Source organism: Monodelphis domestica, chromosome 4 (genome assembly GCF_027887165.1).
Source record: "Monodelphis domestica isolate mMonDom1 chromosome 4, mMonDom1.pri, whole genome shotgun sequence".
NCBI lineage: Eukaryota > Metazoa > Chordata > Mammalia > Didelphimorphia > Didelphidae > Monodelphis > Monodelphis domestica.
In genome coordinates, this window is record NC_077230.1 from 90,612,376 (window position 1) to 90,628,409 (window position 16,034).

The window sequence follows — 16,034 nt, forward strand, 5'->3', positions numbered from 1 at the left end:
TACCCAGGACCACAGAGAGCTGAGATTTGAACCCAAGTCTCTCCAGCCTTCATTTACAGAGCCCAACCTCTTCACCTGTCTGGCAGAAAGTTCACCCATATACTTGTGGCAGTAGATGGATTCTGGCTGAAATTTACCTGATTTTATTTGTTTATTTGCTTGCAACTTAAATGATTTCTCTGTTTCTTTGCCTTTTCCCCCCAGATCTTGAATCCAAATTTTATCCAAGAAGGTAAGTTAAAGAAAAGCACTTGAACATTTAAAAAAGAAACCATATTGGGTGAGGTTAAAGAATTTTCTATGGGGCTCATCAGACCAGGGAGCAATAATTTACATCAATCAGTCATCATCATCAACAACAACACACAAATACAAAAGCACTTATTAAACTCGGGGTCAGAAACTGTGTTAGGAGAGGAAGATACCAAGTCAGAAATGAAATCGTCTGCCCTCAAGGAGCATGTGTGCTACTGGAGGAGACAACGCTTGGGAGACTGGAGCAATAGGTTTAGCGAGCAGCTGTTCCCATCACTGGGGCCCAGACCTACTCTTGTGGAAGGGGGAGATGGGGAAGGAGTTGGGGGGCAGCAAGGAAGGAGCCAGGTATATGTTTTAAGCCTGCCTGCTGATTGTTTGTTTTACAGTTGCCCCGGAGTTCCTCGTGCCTCTGATGGATGTGACCTGCCTACTAGGAGATACTGTGACACTGCAATGCAAAGTCTGTGGGAGGCCCAAGCCCAGCATCATTTGGAAGGGCCCCGACCAGAACATCCTCGACAACGACAACAGCACGGCCACCTACACAGTCTCCTCCTGGTAGCTGCACACCCCTCTCCTGGTCATCAGCACCTGAGTTCTCTAGAACCCAGAACCCTTTGTAACTTCACCCCAAAGGGCAGAGCTCCTGAGGCCAAGTCTGTGGCTTCAAGGTCCAGAGAGGCCACCTCATTTGGTGGACCCAGTTCTCTGGGCCTGGAGTCAAGAGACTTCAAGTGTCTGCCTAGGAGGCAACATTCTGTAGTTGGCAGGGAGCTGGTTGTGTGGCAGGAAGGCCAGAGTCTGAGTCTGCACTCAGGCTTTTGCCAGCTGTGTTACTCTCCAGGTCACTGATCCTCTTTGAGATTCAGTTTTCTTCTTTGTTAAAATGGGAACAATAGCAAGAGGTTTTAGTAAGGACCAAGAGGAAAAATATGGAAAGCCTTTTACAAACCTTAAATGGGCACTATCTAAATGGGAATTATTAGTACTAGTATTATTTCCATTACTACAACTACCACCACCACTCTTCCTCCTCCTCTTCCCAATAATAATAATACTATTACTACTACCACTTTCACTAATAATAATGTTATCATGATGACTAATAATACCATTATTATTACTATGAAATACTATTATAATTTTTATTACTGTGACTACTTATTACTACTATTAAATAATATCACTACTAATAATAATACTTTTACTACCAATAATACTATAATTATTACCAATATTATTACTAATAACATATATAACTACTAATAATAATACTTATTACTATACTACTGCAACTTAATAATACTATTACTACTAATAATACTTTTACTACTCTGATTAAATAATATTACTACTACTAATAATACTTATTACTACTACTAATAACAATAAATAATACTATTTGTGGATTTTTAAAATTAATAATCCATAACTAAATATCATATTTTATAAAGTTTTATTAAAAATAACTAAAGCAAAAAGAACTGCCTGACGTCAGCCCAGTCACAGGTTCAAAAGAGAGCGAGGGAGGAGTTACAGCCACTTAAATACAATCACCCCAAATGTGGGGATGCAGGAAAATGGAATCTTGGGAAATACTAAGGGACTTCTGAGAGATGAAGTCCAAAGGCTCAAAATCTCTATTTATACATATTACGACTAATAACAATACCACTACTTTTACTATTACTACTACTAAATAATACTATTACTACTACTAAATATAATAATACTTATTACTACAACTACTACTAAATACTATTACTACTACTAATCATTACTTCTATTAAACAATACTATTACTAACACTACTAAATAATGCTATTACTACTATTAATAGTAATATTTTACTACCACCATTATTATTACCATTAATTAACTAATTAATTGACTAATATTAATATAATTAATAACAATATCATTACAACTAATAATAGTGTTACTACTAATAATGATGCTACTACCACTAATAATAATATTGTCAATAACACTCATTACGACAGCTAATAATAAATATTACTATTGCTCCTACTACTACCACTTCTACTAGCTGTATGGCAAGACATTTAACTTCTCTAAGCCCTAGTCTCTTTCTATAAAATAAGGATGATATAGCCAGATGCAGAGGAAGAATTTCATTCTTTACATAGTCCTCTCCTACTCCCAGGGTCGCCACACTGGTGCCAGACTTAAATGCAGACAGATGCCTGATCAGCTTAGCCTGCTGCAGCTCAGAACTCCCAAGCTCAGGTGCTCCATCGCCTCAGCCTCCCCAGTAACAGGGAAGACAGGTGTGTTCCACCATGTCCAGCTGAATGTATCTTAAAAGGCTAATTTGAGGGTGCATTTCATGAATTATATTTCATGAAACTGAATTCAGGCCCCAAATTGCTAGTTACAGCTATGGAACATCTGAGTGATTTGCCTCCCGTGACCTCTAAAATTCCAATTCAAGCAATTATTTGGATGTTTTCCAGATGAATTAAGGTTTGAAATATTTGAACAGAGGGACTTCTCCTCAACACTCCCTGTTAGTCTCCTCATTTTGTTTTCTTAAATCGATAGTGAGAGGTAGGGTGGTTTAATAGAGAGTTGGCAAGACCTGGGTTCAAATTCTGCTTCTGACATCTATTAGCCATATGACCTAAGCAATCACTTATGCACAAAAGAAATTTTCCAAGCCCACAAGTTGTCAAGAAGGTGCTGATCTTTAATGGTAGAAGAAATTTCTCCTAGAGTGCCATACACCAAATGAAATGACCAATTAGGTCTTGTAAAGCCAATCAGAATGAAACTAGCCTCTGTCCTTTCTTGGGGATGGTGATAAGAATGATGATGGTGACAGTTTGTACTTTCAATTATATATCAGCATTTGATCCTGATAAGAATTATTATCAAGATTTAACAAATGACAAAGCTGAGGCCCAGAGAGGATTAGCAACTCATCTAAAGTCACACAGCAAATAAGCAACAGAGCTGGGACTAGAAATTTATGTCCCTGGACTCTTAATTCAGTGCTTTCTCCACCAGACCATACAGTTCCACTTCAGTATGTTAATTGGTAGTATATTTCTTCTCTTGCCCTCCCCATTAGCTGATGGATTGATTTAATTCAACTATTCCTGATTTATTTAAAAAAAAAACTCTTACCTTCTATTTTAGAATCAATAGTCTGTATTGGTTCCTAAGCAGAAGAGTGGTAAGGATGAAGCAATAGGGGTTAAGGGGTTGCTCAGGGTCACACAGCTAGGAAGTGTCTCTAATTTATCTTTTTAGAAATCCCAAAAAATAAGGAAAAGAATTCACTCATTGGTTGATGTGGATAGTGGCTATTGTTTCTATTGTTATTTACTGTTTTACCTTGCCTCTTTTAGGGAGTTCAATCATTCTCCATTTAGTGATTGATCACTTATAAAATGCATGAGTTGGTAGCATAATCCCAGACTCGGCCTTAAACTAAAGGGGTTTTTAATCAAATTTTGTGATTCTAAGAGAACAGGAGGAGAGGATGGGAAAATTCTCTTAGAGTTGTGAAACAGAACCTTTTCTCTAGTGACTCTGGTGAAATCACTCTGAAGATCTGCAACCTGATGCCCCAGGACAGTGGGATTTACACATGTGTAGCAACCAATGACCATGGGACTGCATCAACATCAGCTACAATCAAAGTGCAAGGTATGGCACCTTCTTTTGCAATCTATTTAAACTGGCCGGCAAGGGACCCACCTGAATTGCCAGCAAAATATGTAGAATCACAGAATTAGAGTTCCATAAAATAGAGACCTCAGAAATTACCTAGTCTTACTCCTATCCAGATCATGAATTCTATTAATGTTTCTTTAATGGGACAAATGAAATTTATTTTTCAAAAGAAATCTTGTTAAAGTCTTGCCAAATGCCCTGCTACTGCACCCTCAGGACCACCAGACTTGAAATCTTTTATGTTTGTCACCCCAGATTATAATATGAGGTCTTTGAGGACAGCCTGTTTTGTTTTTTGTTTTTAGCTATATTCTAAGCCCCTAACACATTGATAAATGTATTTTTTTAAAAAGCAAAACTTCAATATTTTTAAATTAGATAAATATGAGAAATGCTGGAAATTTTTCAGAGACTTATCCAAAAATATTTTGTTGTACCCAAACAAAGTATTTAAATCTATATAATTTCACCAATATAAGTTTGTGTCTTTCTCTGTCTAGTCTTCTTGTCTTTGCTCATATCTTTCCCCAAGCCTAGAATGGACTCCTCTGCCAACTCCCATCTATTGGACTTTTTTGTTGTTGGTTTTTTTTAAATGGGAAGTGGAGGGGAAGGATTGACCAATCCCATGGTGAAATCAGTAGAGGGAAGAAACCCTCACTAGTTGTATAGATGAACACCTTTGTACAATTTATAGTCAGATAATTTTCAAGGGCAACAGAAATTAGTCTTCATGAAGGTCACACAGGCAACATATGTGGAAGACTCAAACCCAGATCTTCCTGCTTACAAAGTTAGTTCTCTATCCACATCAACAGGTTGTCTTTTCATTTAAGAATCAGAAATTTAGATCTGGAGGGGTCCTTAGAGGTCATCTATTCAAAGCCTCTTGTTTCATAGTTGAAAGACCCTTCCTTCTTTCATTCAAAACCTAAATCAGACCCTCTGGTAAATGTGATCTCTTCCTCTTCAAATTTTTATAGTTCGTTGTCTGAATTTCTTTGCATTTATATTATTCTTCATTATATCCAAGCTATTTGCCTACTTGTCCTTCTTTACCATTAGAATATGAGTTCGATGAGAGCAAGACAATCAGAGAAGAAACATTGTTTAAACGCTTTTTTATGCCAAGCATTGTTCTAAGTGTGAGTCTTCTTAAACTTCAGGGTTGGGGAAAAAAAAATGTGTCAACTGATAGTCTCAATAGAGGTTGGAGGGGGTCTGAACTGGAGCATGATATGGCAAACTAATGGGGCTCAAGATGCTGCTAATGTTTGGCTTGCTGATCTCCCTCACCTATGCCATGAAAAGGCACAAGTGGTCATTGCTGAAGAGCAGTAAGCCGGCATGCCGGTCCCCCAGGTGATCAGGCCTTCATGCGGACATCTTCCCCCACTATTGGGCTGAATTCACCTTGGTCCTGCCTGGCACATTTCATCCATCCTACAGGCACAGTCAGCCTGGCCATCAGGTGCAGCCTGGTCTGACCACTTCTCTTGGATGGGCAAGTGTAGGGGTGGGGCAGAAGAACTGCCTTTGCCCCGCCAGTACTGCCAGCCTCTCCTCTCTCTCCCACCAGAAATAAATTGAGTTTCTCAATGTGGAAAAAAAAATTATACACGGAGAGGTTAAGTGACATGCCTGAGGTCAGTCTTTAAAAAAGAATAACAATTAGCTTTGACCTCGGGCTTCCCTAGGTGTTCCAGCAGCACCAAACCGTCCCATTGCCCAAGAAAGGAGCTGCACATCAGTGATTCTCCGGTGGCTGCCTCCATCCAGCACAGGGAACTGCACCATCTCCGGTTACACTGTGGAATACAGGGAAGAAGGTACAAATCAAATCCTACGTGTTCCATACCTCAGTCTTTGGGATGGTCCCTTGAGTGATACAGTTCACAGTCCATCCGTGTCCCCCAGTAGATCACCGCAGGATGGGAATAGGGGCTGGCCAGTGTCAGGAATCCAGAGGGCTGGCTGACTTCCTCACTTTCTCCTGATGTTGCCAAGACAACAAGCAAAGGCCACGAGCCTTGAGTTGAATCCTGCTTACTAGCTGGGTGACCATGGGCAAGTCACATAACTTTTCTCTAAGTTTCCGTTCTATCCCTTCTAAATGATAACATTACTACTTAACCTCAAAGGGTCTTTGGGAGGCACAAATGAGGTCATGTATGTAAGCATGGATGCAAACTTTAAAGCAGCACACAAAAGTCAGTTATTATTTTTACCCTTACAAAGATAAAAAGAGAAAGAAAATTCTTTTCAATTGTGTAACTCCTGGGACATCTCTGAACTCTATGTTTGTAGTTACAAATTCAAAATGAGATAGATTTTGCAAGCAGGTCCTCCAGGAGCCTTACTTTGTTCAGACCTGCAAAAGTTAGAAAACAGACTTTCAGAAGTGTTTGTAGTGCCCACAGGGACAGATATTTTAGCTTTTTGTGTGACATGTCCTTTCTTTGGCATGTGGTCATCTCTCTGTCTGACTCTTTCCCTCTCTCATCTTTTTTCTCTGTTCTATTCCACAGGTTCCCAGGTCTGGCAGCAGTCTGTGGCTTCAACTTTGGACACTTACTTAGTCATTGAAGATCTGAGCCCAGGATGCCCTTACCAGTTCAGAGTCAGTGCCAGCAACCCCTGGGGGATCAGCTTACCTAGTGAGCCCTCTGAGTTTGTGAGACTCCCAGAATATGGTGAGTGAGCACTGACAAGCCTCCTAAACCAGGGTTTTATTGATTTTCCCAAACACACCAGAGTATAATTATTTATTCATTTGTTGGGGTAGGGAAGCTCTGTAGGTGATTTTTACTTGAATTCATTTAGTCTCATTAATTTAAACAACTTTAAAAAATCCTTATGCAAAATTTCCCCCAATTTGGACTCTGTCTGCCCCAAACTGCCCATTGTAGTATTCTGCCTACTCACTCTCCCAAAGTGCCTGATACTCCCCAATTACCTCACTTTCTTTTTCCCATTTCCAGTCTCCCTTTTCCCATTTCCCATACAATCACACCTATAGCTCCCATTCTCCTAATTAGCTTTCATGATCTAAGCCAGATCTTAACATTGCTTCTGAGGATACCCAGGGAATATAAAAAGGTTTTGCAAATGGAATTTCATTTATGATAAACATCTAGAAAAGGGAAACAAATTATGGATCACACCAGCTTCTCGACAATGCCCTGGTATGAAAACCATTAGTAAGCCCTCAGTCATGCCCTACGGTATATTGGAAAGAAACTCAACTGGAAGTCTAAGATCTATCTCTGACACCAATGAGCTTAAAAAAGTCAATGTCTATGGTTCTTCATTTCCTCATCTGCCAAATAAGAAAGTTGAACTTATCACAGGTCTATAAACCTAGAGCTAGAAGGGACTTTAGAAGTGACCGAACCCAATCCCCTTATTTTTCAGATGAGGAAAAGGAGATTTCTAAGGTGTCTGTGACTTGCTCATGGTTACACAGGTAATAAAAATCTTAAGCAGAATCTGAACCCAGGACCTTATATTCTAAAGTCAGCTTTTTACCTGTTGTACTAGTCTCTTGGATGGACCCCAACAAGTCCAACATACAATGAATGCAACTGAGGCTGAGCTCCAAGCATATATCAATTTTTAAGGAGATTTGTAGACTCTATCAGTTGGATCCAAGATTCAGTACAGTCAAGGATCCTTCTGCTTGAGGAAAAATTGCTTTTATAGCCATTGAAGGAATGCCAAAACTAGAATGAGGAGGTACAAGTCTATGATTGGCCAATTCTAGAATGGAGGAAATAGTCACCAAATACTATCAACAAGAAGTTAGAAGGATTAGGCATAAAAGAACAAAGTTAAAGGGGAAATTGTGTTTTTCTGGAATACATCTCTCATAGTACATTCATAGGAGTGAGGAGTATCTTTCTCATACAGCAAATCTCCATATTTATCTCTAACAGAGATTGCTATAGTCCCAACTAACAAAGTATAATTCTGTAAAGCATAAATCTCTCTTATTGACCAAATATGAGCAAAAGCAATCATCAATACAAACAAGGATTGGGGCTGCAAAGCACCATAGAAGATGAAGTGCCAGGCCTGGAATTGGGAAATCCTGGGATCAAATGTGACATCAGATACTTCCTCACTATGTGACCCTGGGCAAGTCCCTTAACCCCACTTGCCTAGCCCTTAGCACTCTTCTGCATGAGAATCAATACTTATTAGATAGATTCTAAGACAGAAGTTAAGAGTTTTTAAAAAATACATAAGGGATTAATTCTAGCCTACATGACTTCTACTCCAACAATGTTAGACCAAAATTAATTCTATCCTAATTATTTTACTTATGAAATTACTGATACCCTTAAATCACAATGAGCTGAGTAAATACTGATTAAATTGAGTTAGGATATCAAAATTATCTTCACAATTGCGACTGGCCTTCTGTGATCTGTAATTCTAAGTTTTTCTGTGACATCCTCAGGACTGTAGCAGATCACGCAGAGACGTGAAATTCTCTGTCTCTGAGTTTTAGAGTCACTTCAGAATTGAGTCCCACCTAGTTCCCTCTAGACCTCTTGGGTCTGATCTCTCTGGAAAAGTAATAAATACCATAGGATCCCACTTGGTTCCACTGGAGTGACATTGATGTATAAACCTATCCAAGCATGATGAAAACAAACTAGTTAACCAAGTTGAGATTGAAAGTGTAGAACCATAATGAAAATACTCCAAATAAAATAATTCATGCTAAGATATGAATGACTGATATAGAATCATTACCTTCCCAAGAAGATTTGAATACTAAGAACAGAAAGGGATGGAAAAAACCTTTCTCAATTCTGAGGACAAAAAAAAAGCCAGTCACAATAGTCTTGCCTGTAATTCCTGCTCCTAAGGAGGCTGGAGCCAATAGATTGATGAAACTCTAGAGTTCAGGGTTAGGGTTAAAGTCAATGGAGTATTTTGCACTGAGTTTTGCACCAACATGGTAAGCCCCTGGGAGCAGAGGATTACCAGGCTGCATAAGAAGGAATATACCCTCCAACTTAGTTTATAAAAAGAGGAAGTCAGAGTTTTCATGGGAATCTGGCCAAAGAAGGGTAGCTACACTTTCAGCTTGGGTGAGATAGGGAAATCCAGGGCAATTATCTTATTACTTTGATTCCATTTAATGTATTTTTTTAACTTATGCAACAAAAGTTCATAGTTTCATAAGCAATTTTCTTTTTTGTTCTTTATAAGTTGGACTATGGGGTTTTTTTGGTGATAGTTGAATTCATAATTCTTTTAAAAATAATTTTTAAAGAATTTCTTTGGGGGCAGCTGGGTAGCTCAGTGGATTGGGAGCCAGACCTAGAGATGAGAGGTCCTAGGTTCAAATCTGGCCTCAGCCACTTCCTAGCTGTGTGACCCTGGGCAAGTCACTTAACCCCCATTGTCTAGCCCTTACCACTCTTCTACCTTGGAACCAATACACAGTAGTAATTCCAAGACAGAAGGTAAGGATTTTTTTTTTAAGAATTTCTTTGGGGTTTCTTGAAGAATTTTTTCTTTCATGACATTCTCAGCATGACCTGTGTGCTCTTTTCCTTCAAAGACGCTGCAGCAGATGGTGCTACCATTTCCTGGAAGGACAATTTTGACTTGGCTTACACAGAGCTGAATGAAATTGGAAGGTAATGCTATAGCTTTCTATCATGGAGCTTGCCAGGAAAAGAAAACCCCACAAATTTATATGTTCATGGCAAAACAATATTTTGGCTTTTTAAAAATTTTTGAGTAAAGAAAGAAATATCCTGACAAAATGGATAAAAATCTAGCCTTGAGGGTCAGGAAGAATTGGGTTCAAATCCAACCTCTGGCACATACTAACTATATGACTATAGTTCATAGGACCCATCACAGGATAGAGCTGGCAGGACCTTAGAGGCTATTTAAGCCAACTCTTGTTTTATAGATTGGGAAACTGAGGTTCAAGGAGGTTAAATAGTTTGTATTAATTCACACAGATAGTAAATAATCTATTAGAGGTAGGATTTGAACTCTGATCCTCCGACCAGTACTTTTTCTGTCTGTGTCATCTCTAAGAGTAACAAAAGGGAGTTGCTGATCTACACTGGCATAGGGAACTTCTACAATGGAAGATCCTCTTACTATTGAAAATCATAAATCTGGACTAAAAAAGGGAAAAAAAAACAAAGTAAGTCATGTTCACTAACCAAAAAATTAGTTAAGTAGGATGGCAAGCAAATGGAGAAACAAAATAAAGTGACACCGATTTTATCTCCTTTGTGATCCTCAAAGAATTAGTGTCATAAACAAGGCAATGTGGTACAGTCACAGCTGAGTTGGTAAATGTTTAACATTTGCCTCTCTGAAGAAAAACATAATGTGTCCTAATAGTAATAATCTGCATTATTAACACTTTCTCTATCATATTCTTAAGTCTAGACAATCAACAAAATAATAAATCAAGTCCTGGTATATAACATTTACTGAATTCCTTTGTGTAACTGCTCACATTTTACTTTAACAATTGGCTCTTGGACAAAATAAAACTTTTTTAAGGCACTTAAAAAAGAGATAAAATCATGGTGTAATATGTCTGGATTCAAAACTGAGACAAAAGCTAATATATTGTAGAGTTCACGAGTAGATCAGCCATGTGCTATGATCTATATCTATATCTATCTAGTACTACTTGCTTCTAGTACTACTATGTAGCTTTTTTAAAAAAGATAACGGCTAGGGCTGAGAATAACACTGGTGTACTTTGGAATAAAACCATTTTTTTCTACCACAGGCATTTGCCCTTGCCCTTAAAAGTGGGCCACTGTGGGAGGCCATTTAATAAATATTATTATTTTGTGATGCAAAATAACACCACCAACAAACAACAGACTCCTAGGAGCTGGTACAAACTGACTCTAGCACATCTCAGGGAAAGAATACTCACTCTGGAGTCTGAGGACCTGAGTTCAAATCCCACTTGTGATTCTATCTGTGTAACCTTAGACAAGTCACTTAATTCTGCTGGACCCCAGTTTCATCATGTGTAAAATAAAAGGGTTTGTATTAAAGGGCCTTTAGGGTTCCTTTTAGCTCTGGATACATGATCCTATGAGGCTAAACTATATAAGGTTTTGTTAAAGGAACTAATGATGCTCTGCCTGGCCAACAGAGACATTATCAGAGCCACAACCATGGTCACTACCTTGAAATGGTTAGAGGATTTTCATACATCATTCATCACAGCCCAAGACAGGATAACTAAACTGACAGTAAAGGGAGACAGACTTAAGCCGGATGTAAGAAAAACATTTCCTAATAATCACAACTGTCCAAAAATGAAATTGGCTGCCTTCTAAGGGAGTGAGTTCCCTTATGTTAAAAGCATTCAAGCCAAGGCTAGATAACAACTTTTATTTTGTAGAGAGGATGTTTGAATCAGATAGGGGATTAGACTAAGTGGCTTTAGAGATCTTCAAATATGAAGTTCTATGATTCTAGCTTCTGAAGTCCCAGGAAAATGGAGCCTAGATGAGGAAGGTTATGAACAGATAGACCTATTGGACTCTCATGGTAAAATGTTATTGTCTTGGGGCAGCTAGGTAAAACAGTAGATAGAGACCCAAACCTGAAGACAGAAGGGCCTAGGTTCAAATCTGACCTTAGATATTTATTTCCTAGCTGTTTGACTCTGGTAAAGGCATTTAATTCTGTTTGCCTAGCCCTTACCGCTCTTCTTCCTTGGAACCAATATTTATATTTAGGATTGATCCTAAGATGGAAGATAAGCGTTTTTTAAAAAAAGGAAATGAAATAGGGGCAGCTCTGAGGGAACAATAGACAGAGCACCAGACCTGGAGTTCGGAGAACTTGGGTTTAAATCTAGTCTCAGACACTTACTAGCTGTATGACCCTGGGCAAGGCCCTTAACCCCTAGCCTTTGAAGTCCTGCTGTCTTAGAATTGATACTAGGACAGAAGGTAAGGGTTTGTTTTGTTTTGTTTTTCAAAAAGTTAGTTACCTGGGGGCATCTGGGTAGCTCTGTGGATTGAGAACCAGGCCTAGAGATGGGAGGTCCTGGGTTCAAATGTGATCTCAGACACTGCCTAGCTATGTGACCCTGGACAAGTCACTTAATCCCGATTGCCTAACTCTTACCACTCTTCTGTCTTGGAACCAATACACAGTATTGATTCTAAGATGGAAGGTAAGGTTTAAAAAAAAAAAGTTAGTCACTTAACCTTATTCAAGGTGAACTTTACAAATCACTTCTTTAAAAAAAAAAAAGCTTTAGCTTTCATTTTAGAATCAACACTGTGTATCCATTCCAAGGCAGAAGAGTAGTAAAGACTAGGCAATGGGGGTTAAGGGAGTCCAGGATCACAAAGCTAGAAGTATCTGAAGTCAAATTTAAACCCAGGACTTCCCAACTCCACACCTGATTCTCTATCCACTGAGCCACCTAGCTGACCCCCTACAAATCACATTTTTTAAATCCTTACCTTCTGTCTTAGAGTCAATATTGAGCATTGGCTCCAAGGCAGAAGAATGGTAAGGGCTAGGCAATGGGGGTTAAGTGACTTGCCCAGGGTCACACAGCTAGGAAGTGTCTGAGGTCAGATTTGAACCTAGGATCTCCAGTCTCTAGGCCTGGCTCTCAATCCACTGAGCCACCCAGCTGCCCCCTTCAAATCACTTTTTTTTCTTCTTTTTTTCCCCATTTGAATTAGTTTATTTAGTCAATTTAGAACATTATTCCTTGGTTACAATAATCACTTTATTTCCCTCCCTCCCTTCTACCCACCCTTCCCGCAGCCGACAAGCAATTTCATTGGGTATTAATTGTGTCCTTGATCAGAACCTATTTCCATGTTGTTTGCACTAGGATGTTCATTTAGAGTCTACATCCCTACATCATCTACATTAGGGAGATTTCTCTATAGTTTTCTTTCTCTGTTTTTGACCTTCCTGGTTTTGGGATCAGTACCATATTTGTGTCGTAAAATGGAATTTGGTAGAACTCCTTTGCTTATTCTGTCAAATAGTTTGCACAATATTGGGATTAGTTGTTCTTTGAATGTTTGATAAAATTCATTTGTGAATCCATCTGGACCTGGGGATTTTTTCTTAGGGAGTTCTTTGATGGCTTGTTCAATTTCTTTTTCTGATATGGGGTTGTTTAGGTAATCTATTTCTTCCTCTGTTAGTCTAGGCAATTTATATTTTTGTAAGTATTCATCCATATCACCTAGATTGCCATATTTGTTGCCATATAATTGGGCATAATATTTTTTAATGATTGCCTTAATTTCCTCTTTATTAGAGGTGAGGTCTCCCTTTTCATCTTGGGTACTGTCAATTTGGTTTTCTTCTTTCCTTTTCTTAATTAGACTGACCAGTACTTTGTCTATTTTATATGTTTTTTCAAAGTACCAGCTTCTAGTCTTATTTATAAAATCAATAGTTCTTTGATTTTCATTTTTATTGATTTCTCCTTTGATTTTTAGGATCTCTAATTTACTCTTCATCTGAAGATTTTTAATTTGTTCACTTTCTAGTTTTTTAATTTGTATTATCATGTATAATCATGTATATCATGATTGGGTCTAGCAGGAGGTTTCCTTGGCTCTGTCTTGTTGTTAGGTTTGATTTTCAGTCCCCTATGAGCATTTAGTTTGTAATTGGTAAGGAAGGGTATTGAGAGGTCTGAACTTCTGCTGCTTCTATGCCACCATCTTGACTCCACCCACCTACAAATCACTTTTAAAAGGGTCTAGTCTATTCATGAATCTTAATAGATAACCATCTCCCTTTCATCTGGTTTCAGGGGTCGGTTCTCCATTGTGAAGAAATGCATTCACAAAGCTACCCGAAAAGATGTTGCTGTGAAATTCATTAGCAAGAAAATGAAGAAGAAGGAACAAGCAGCCCATGAAGCTGCCCTCCTCCAGCATTTGCAGCACCCTCAGTATGTTACGCTCCATGACACCTATGAGTCACCTACATCTTACATCTTGGTTTTGGAGCTGTGAGTACCAACAGCCTCTCTCTAGCACTACCTCTGTCCATTTAGATGGAACCACCCTCTGAATTTGTTGACCCCATATGGACAGTGAAAAGAACACTGACTCTGGAGTCAAAGGACTGGAGTTCAAGTCCCACTTCCAATGCTTACTACGTATGTGGCCTGGAGCAAGCAACTAAAGTAGTAGTAGATTCTTTCCAGATAGCCCTAGAAATTAGGTTGGAGTGGAAATGAAGGCTCCTATATTTCTCATACCATTCCCAAATGGCAAAAGGTTGTTTCTTTGTTTTTTTTGTTTTCATGTAGAATCAGACTCCCAAGGAGATAAGTAGGTGGCTCAAAGGATTGAGAGCCAGGTCTAGAGATGGGAGGTCCTGGGTTCAAATCTAGCTTCAGACATTTCCTAGCTGGGTGACCAATGTTGGGCAAGTCACTTAATGTCTTTACTGCTCTTCTCTCTTGGAACCAATACACAATAGTGATTCTAAGATGGAAGGTAAGGACTTAAAAAAAAGAATCAGACTCCCTAATGCAAGGTAAATTACTCTAAAGTTTAGAGGGATTCAGCCAGTTGCCATCCCTCTGAATCTAGGAAAAGGAAGAAAAGAGAAACTTATAGCTCAGGCTATGAACAAGCAGCCACTGGCCCATTGTTCTCTGGGAAAAGAAGAATGATAATGGATTCATAGAAACACAGAATGTGAGAGCTATAATGGACCTTGTAGATCAGCTAAACCAGTCTCTTCATTTTGTTGATCAGGAAACAGAGGCCACAATCCTGATATCTCATGATACACTATGCAAATGTTCTAATGCTGTCCAGTACCAATCTCTAAACATTTATTACAGACTCACAATGTGCCAGGCACTGTTATACAAAGAAAAAATGAAGCAATCCCTGAGATTCTATTGGCAGGGATAACATGTATGCATAAAAGTGTATTCATAATAAATATGAAGTAATTCATGAGGTGTGGGGGAGAAAATTAGGATCTGGAGGGGATCTGGAAAGGCCTTATCTAGGAGGTAATTTTAGAGCTGAACTCTGAAAGAAACTAGTATATTCAAAGAAGTAGAGGAAAGAAGGGTAACTATGTACCAGTTTCCTTCTCTATGCCATTTCTTTGGCAGTTCCCCATACCTGGTATACCCTCCTTTGCTCCACTTTACAGAAATTGTAGGATGGCAGATTTTCAGTTGGATTTGTTGCTTCTTGCATCTTCATCTGACGACTGATCTGATAGGAGTGGTAAAGAACAGTGAGATATTGAGGGTGACTGAGACCGTGAACTGGGGAGTACCAGAAGAATGGTGGAACCCTCAAAAGAAATAGGAGAGTTCACAAGCAAGGAGTTTTTGAGGGAAAGATGAATTCTGTTTTTAAAATGTTGATTTTGAGATACCTATGAAAATTCCAATTCAAAATGCCAAATATGCAGGTGGTGATGTGGAACTGGTATTCAGGAGAAAGATTATATATATATGTATGTATGTTTCTATGGATAAAATATATAGGTATCTATATTTTTATATAAACATCTATATAAGTATATATATTATATAGGTATATGTATATGCACATGCATATGTATACAGACATATACATGCACATTGTGTATATGTACACATATTTGTACATGGATATAAATAAAATAAAATGCTGTACTATACTAAATATATGATACAACATAACATAATTAATATAACAATATAAATGGGGCAGCTAGGAGGTAGTGTATAGAGTCAGGAAGAACTCAGTTCAAATCTAATCTCAGACACTTCCTAGCTATGTGACCCTGGGCAAGTCACATTCTAATTGCCTCAGTTTCCTCACATATAAAATGAACTGGAGAAGGAAATGGCAAAGAATTCCAGCAATATTGACAAGAAAACCCCCAGTGGGATTATTTAGAGTCAAACATGATTGAACAACAACAAAAATAATATATTTGGTAGGATGTTCTCTATATAAACAATATATTCAAAGATCCTTTGGGTAATTTGAAAATTATGCATGGTAGCAAATCCCATTCTTTAATAGTATTTCTTATACAAATAA

General features: G+C 38.4%; 1 protein-coding gene across 6 annotated transcripts in view; it reads left to right on the plus strand.

Annotated features, from left to right (window-relative positions):
• KALRN (kalirin RhoGEF kinase) overlaps window positions 1–16,034 on the plus strand; it is a 1,009,634-nt gene that overhangs the window by 976,154 nt on the left and 17,446 nt on the right. For all 6 annotated transcript variants that reach the window (XM_056793558.1, XM_056793560.1, XM_056793559.1 and 3 more), the window contains 7 exons: window positions 205–232; window positions 645–816; window positions 3,812–3,933; window positions 5,658–5,789; window positions 6,489–6,653; window positions 9,539–9,617; window positions 13,778–13,978. In XM_056793558.1, coding sequence (XP_056649536.1) covers window positions 205–232; window positions 645–816; window positions 3,812–3,933; window positions 5,658–5,789; window positions 6,489–6,653; window positions 9,539–9,617; window positions 13,778–13,978 — 899 coding nt within the window. The remainder of the gene's footprint in view (window positions 1–204; window positions 233–644; window positions 817–3,811; window positions 3,934–5,657; window positions 5,790–6,488; window positions 6,654–9,538; window positions 9,618–13,777; window positions 13,979–16,034) is intronic.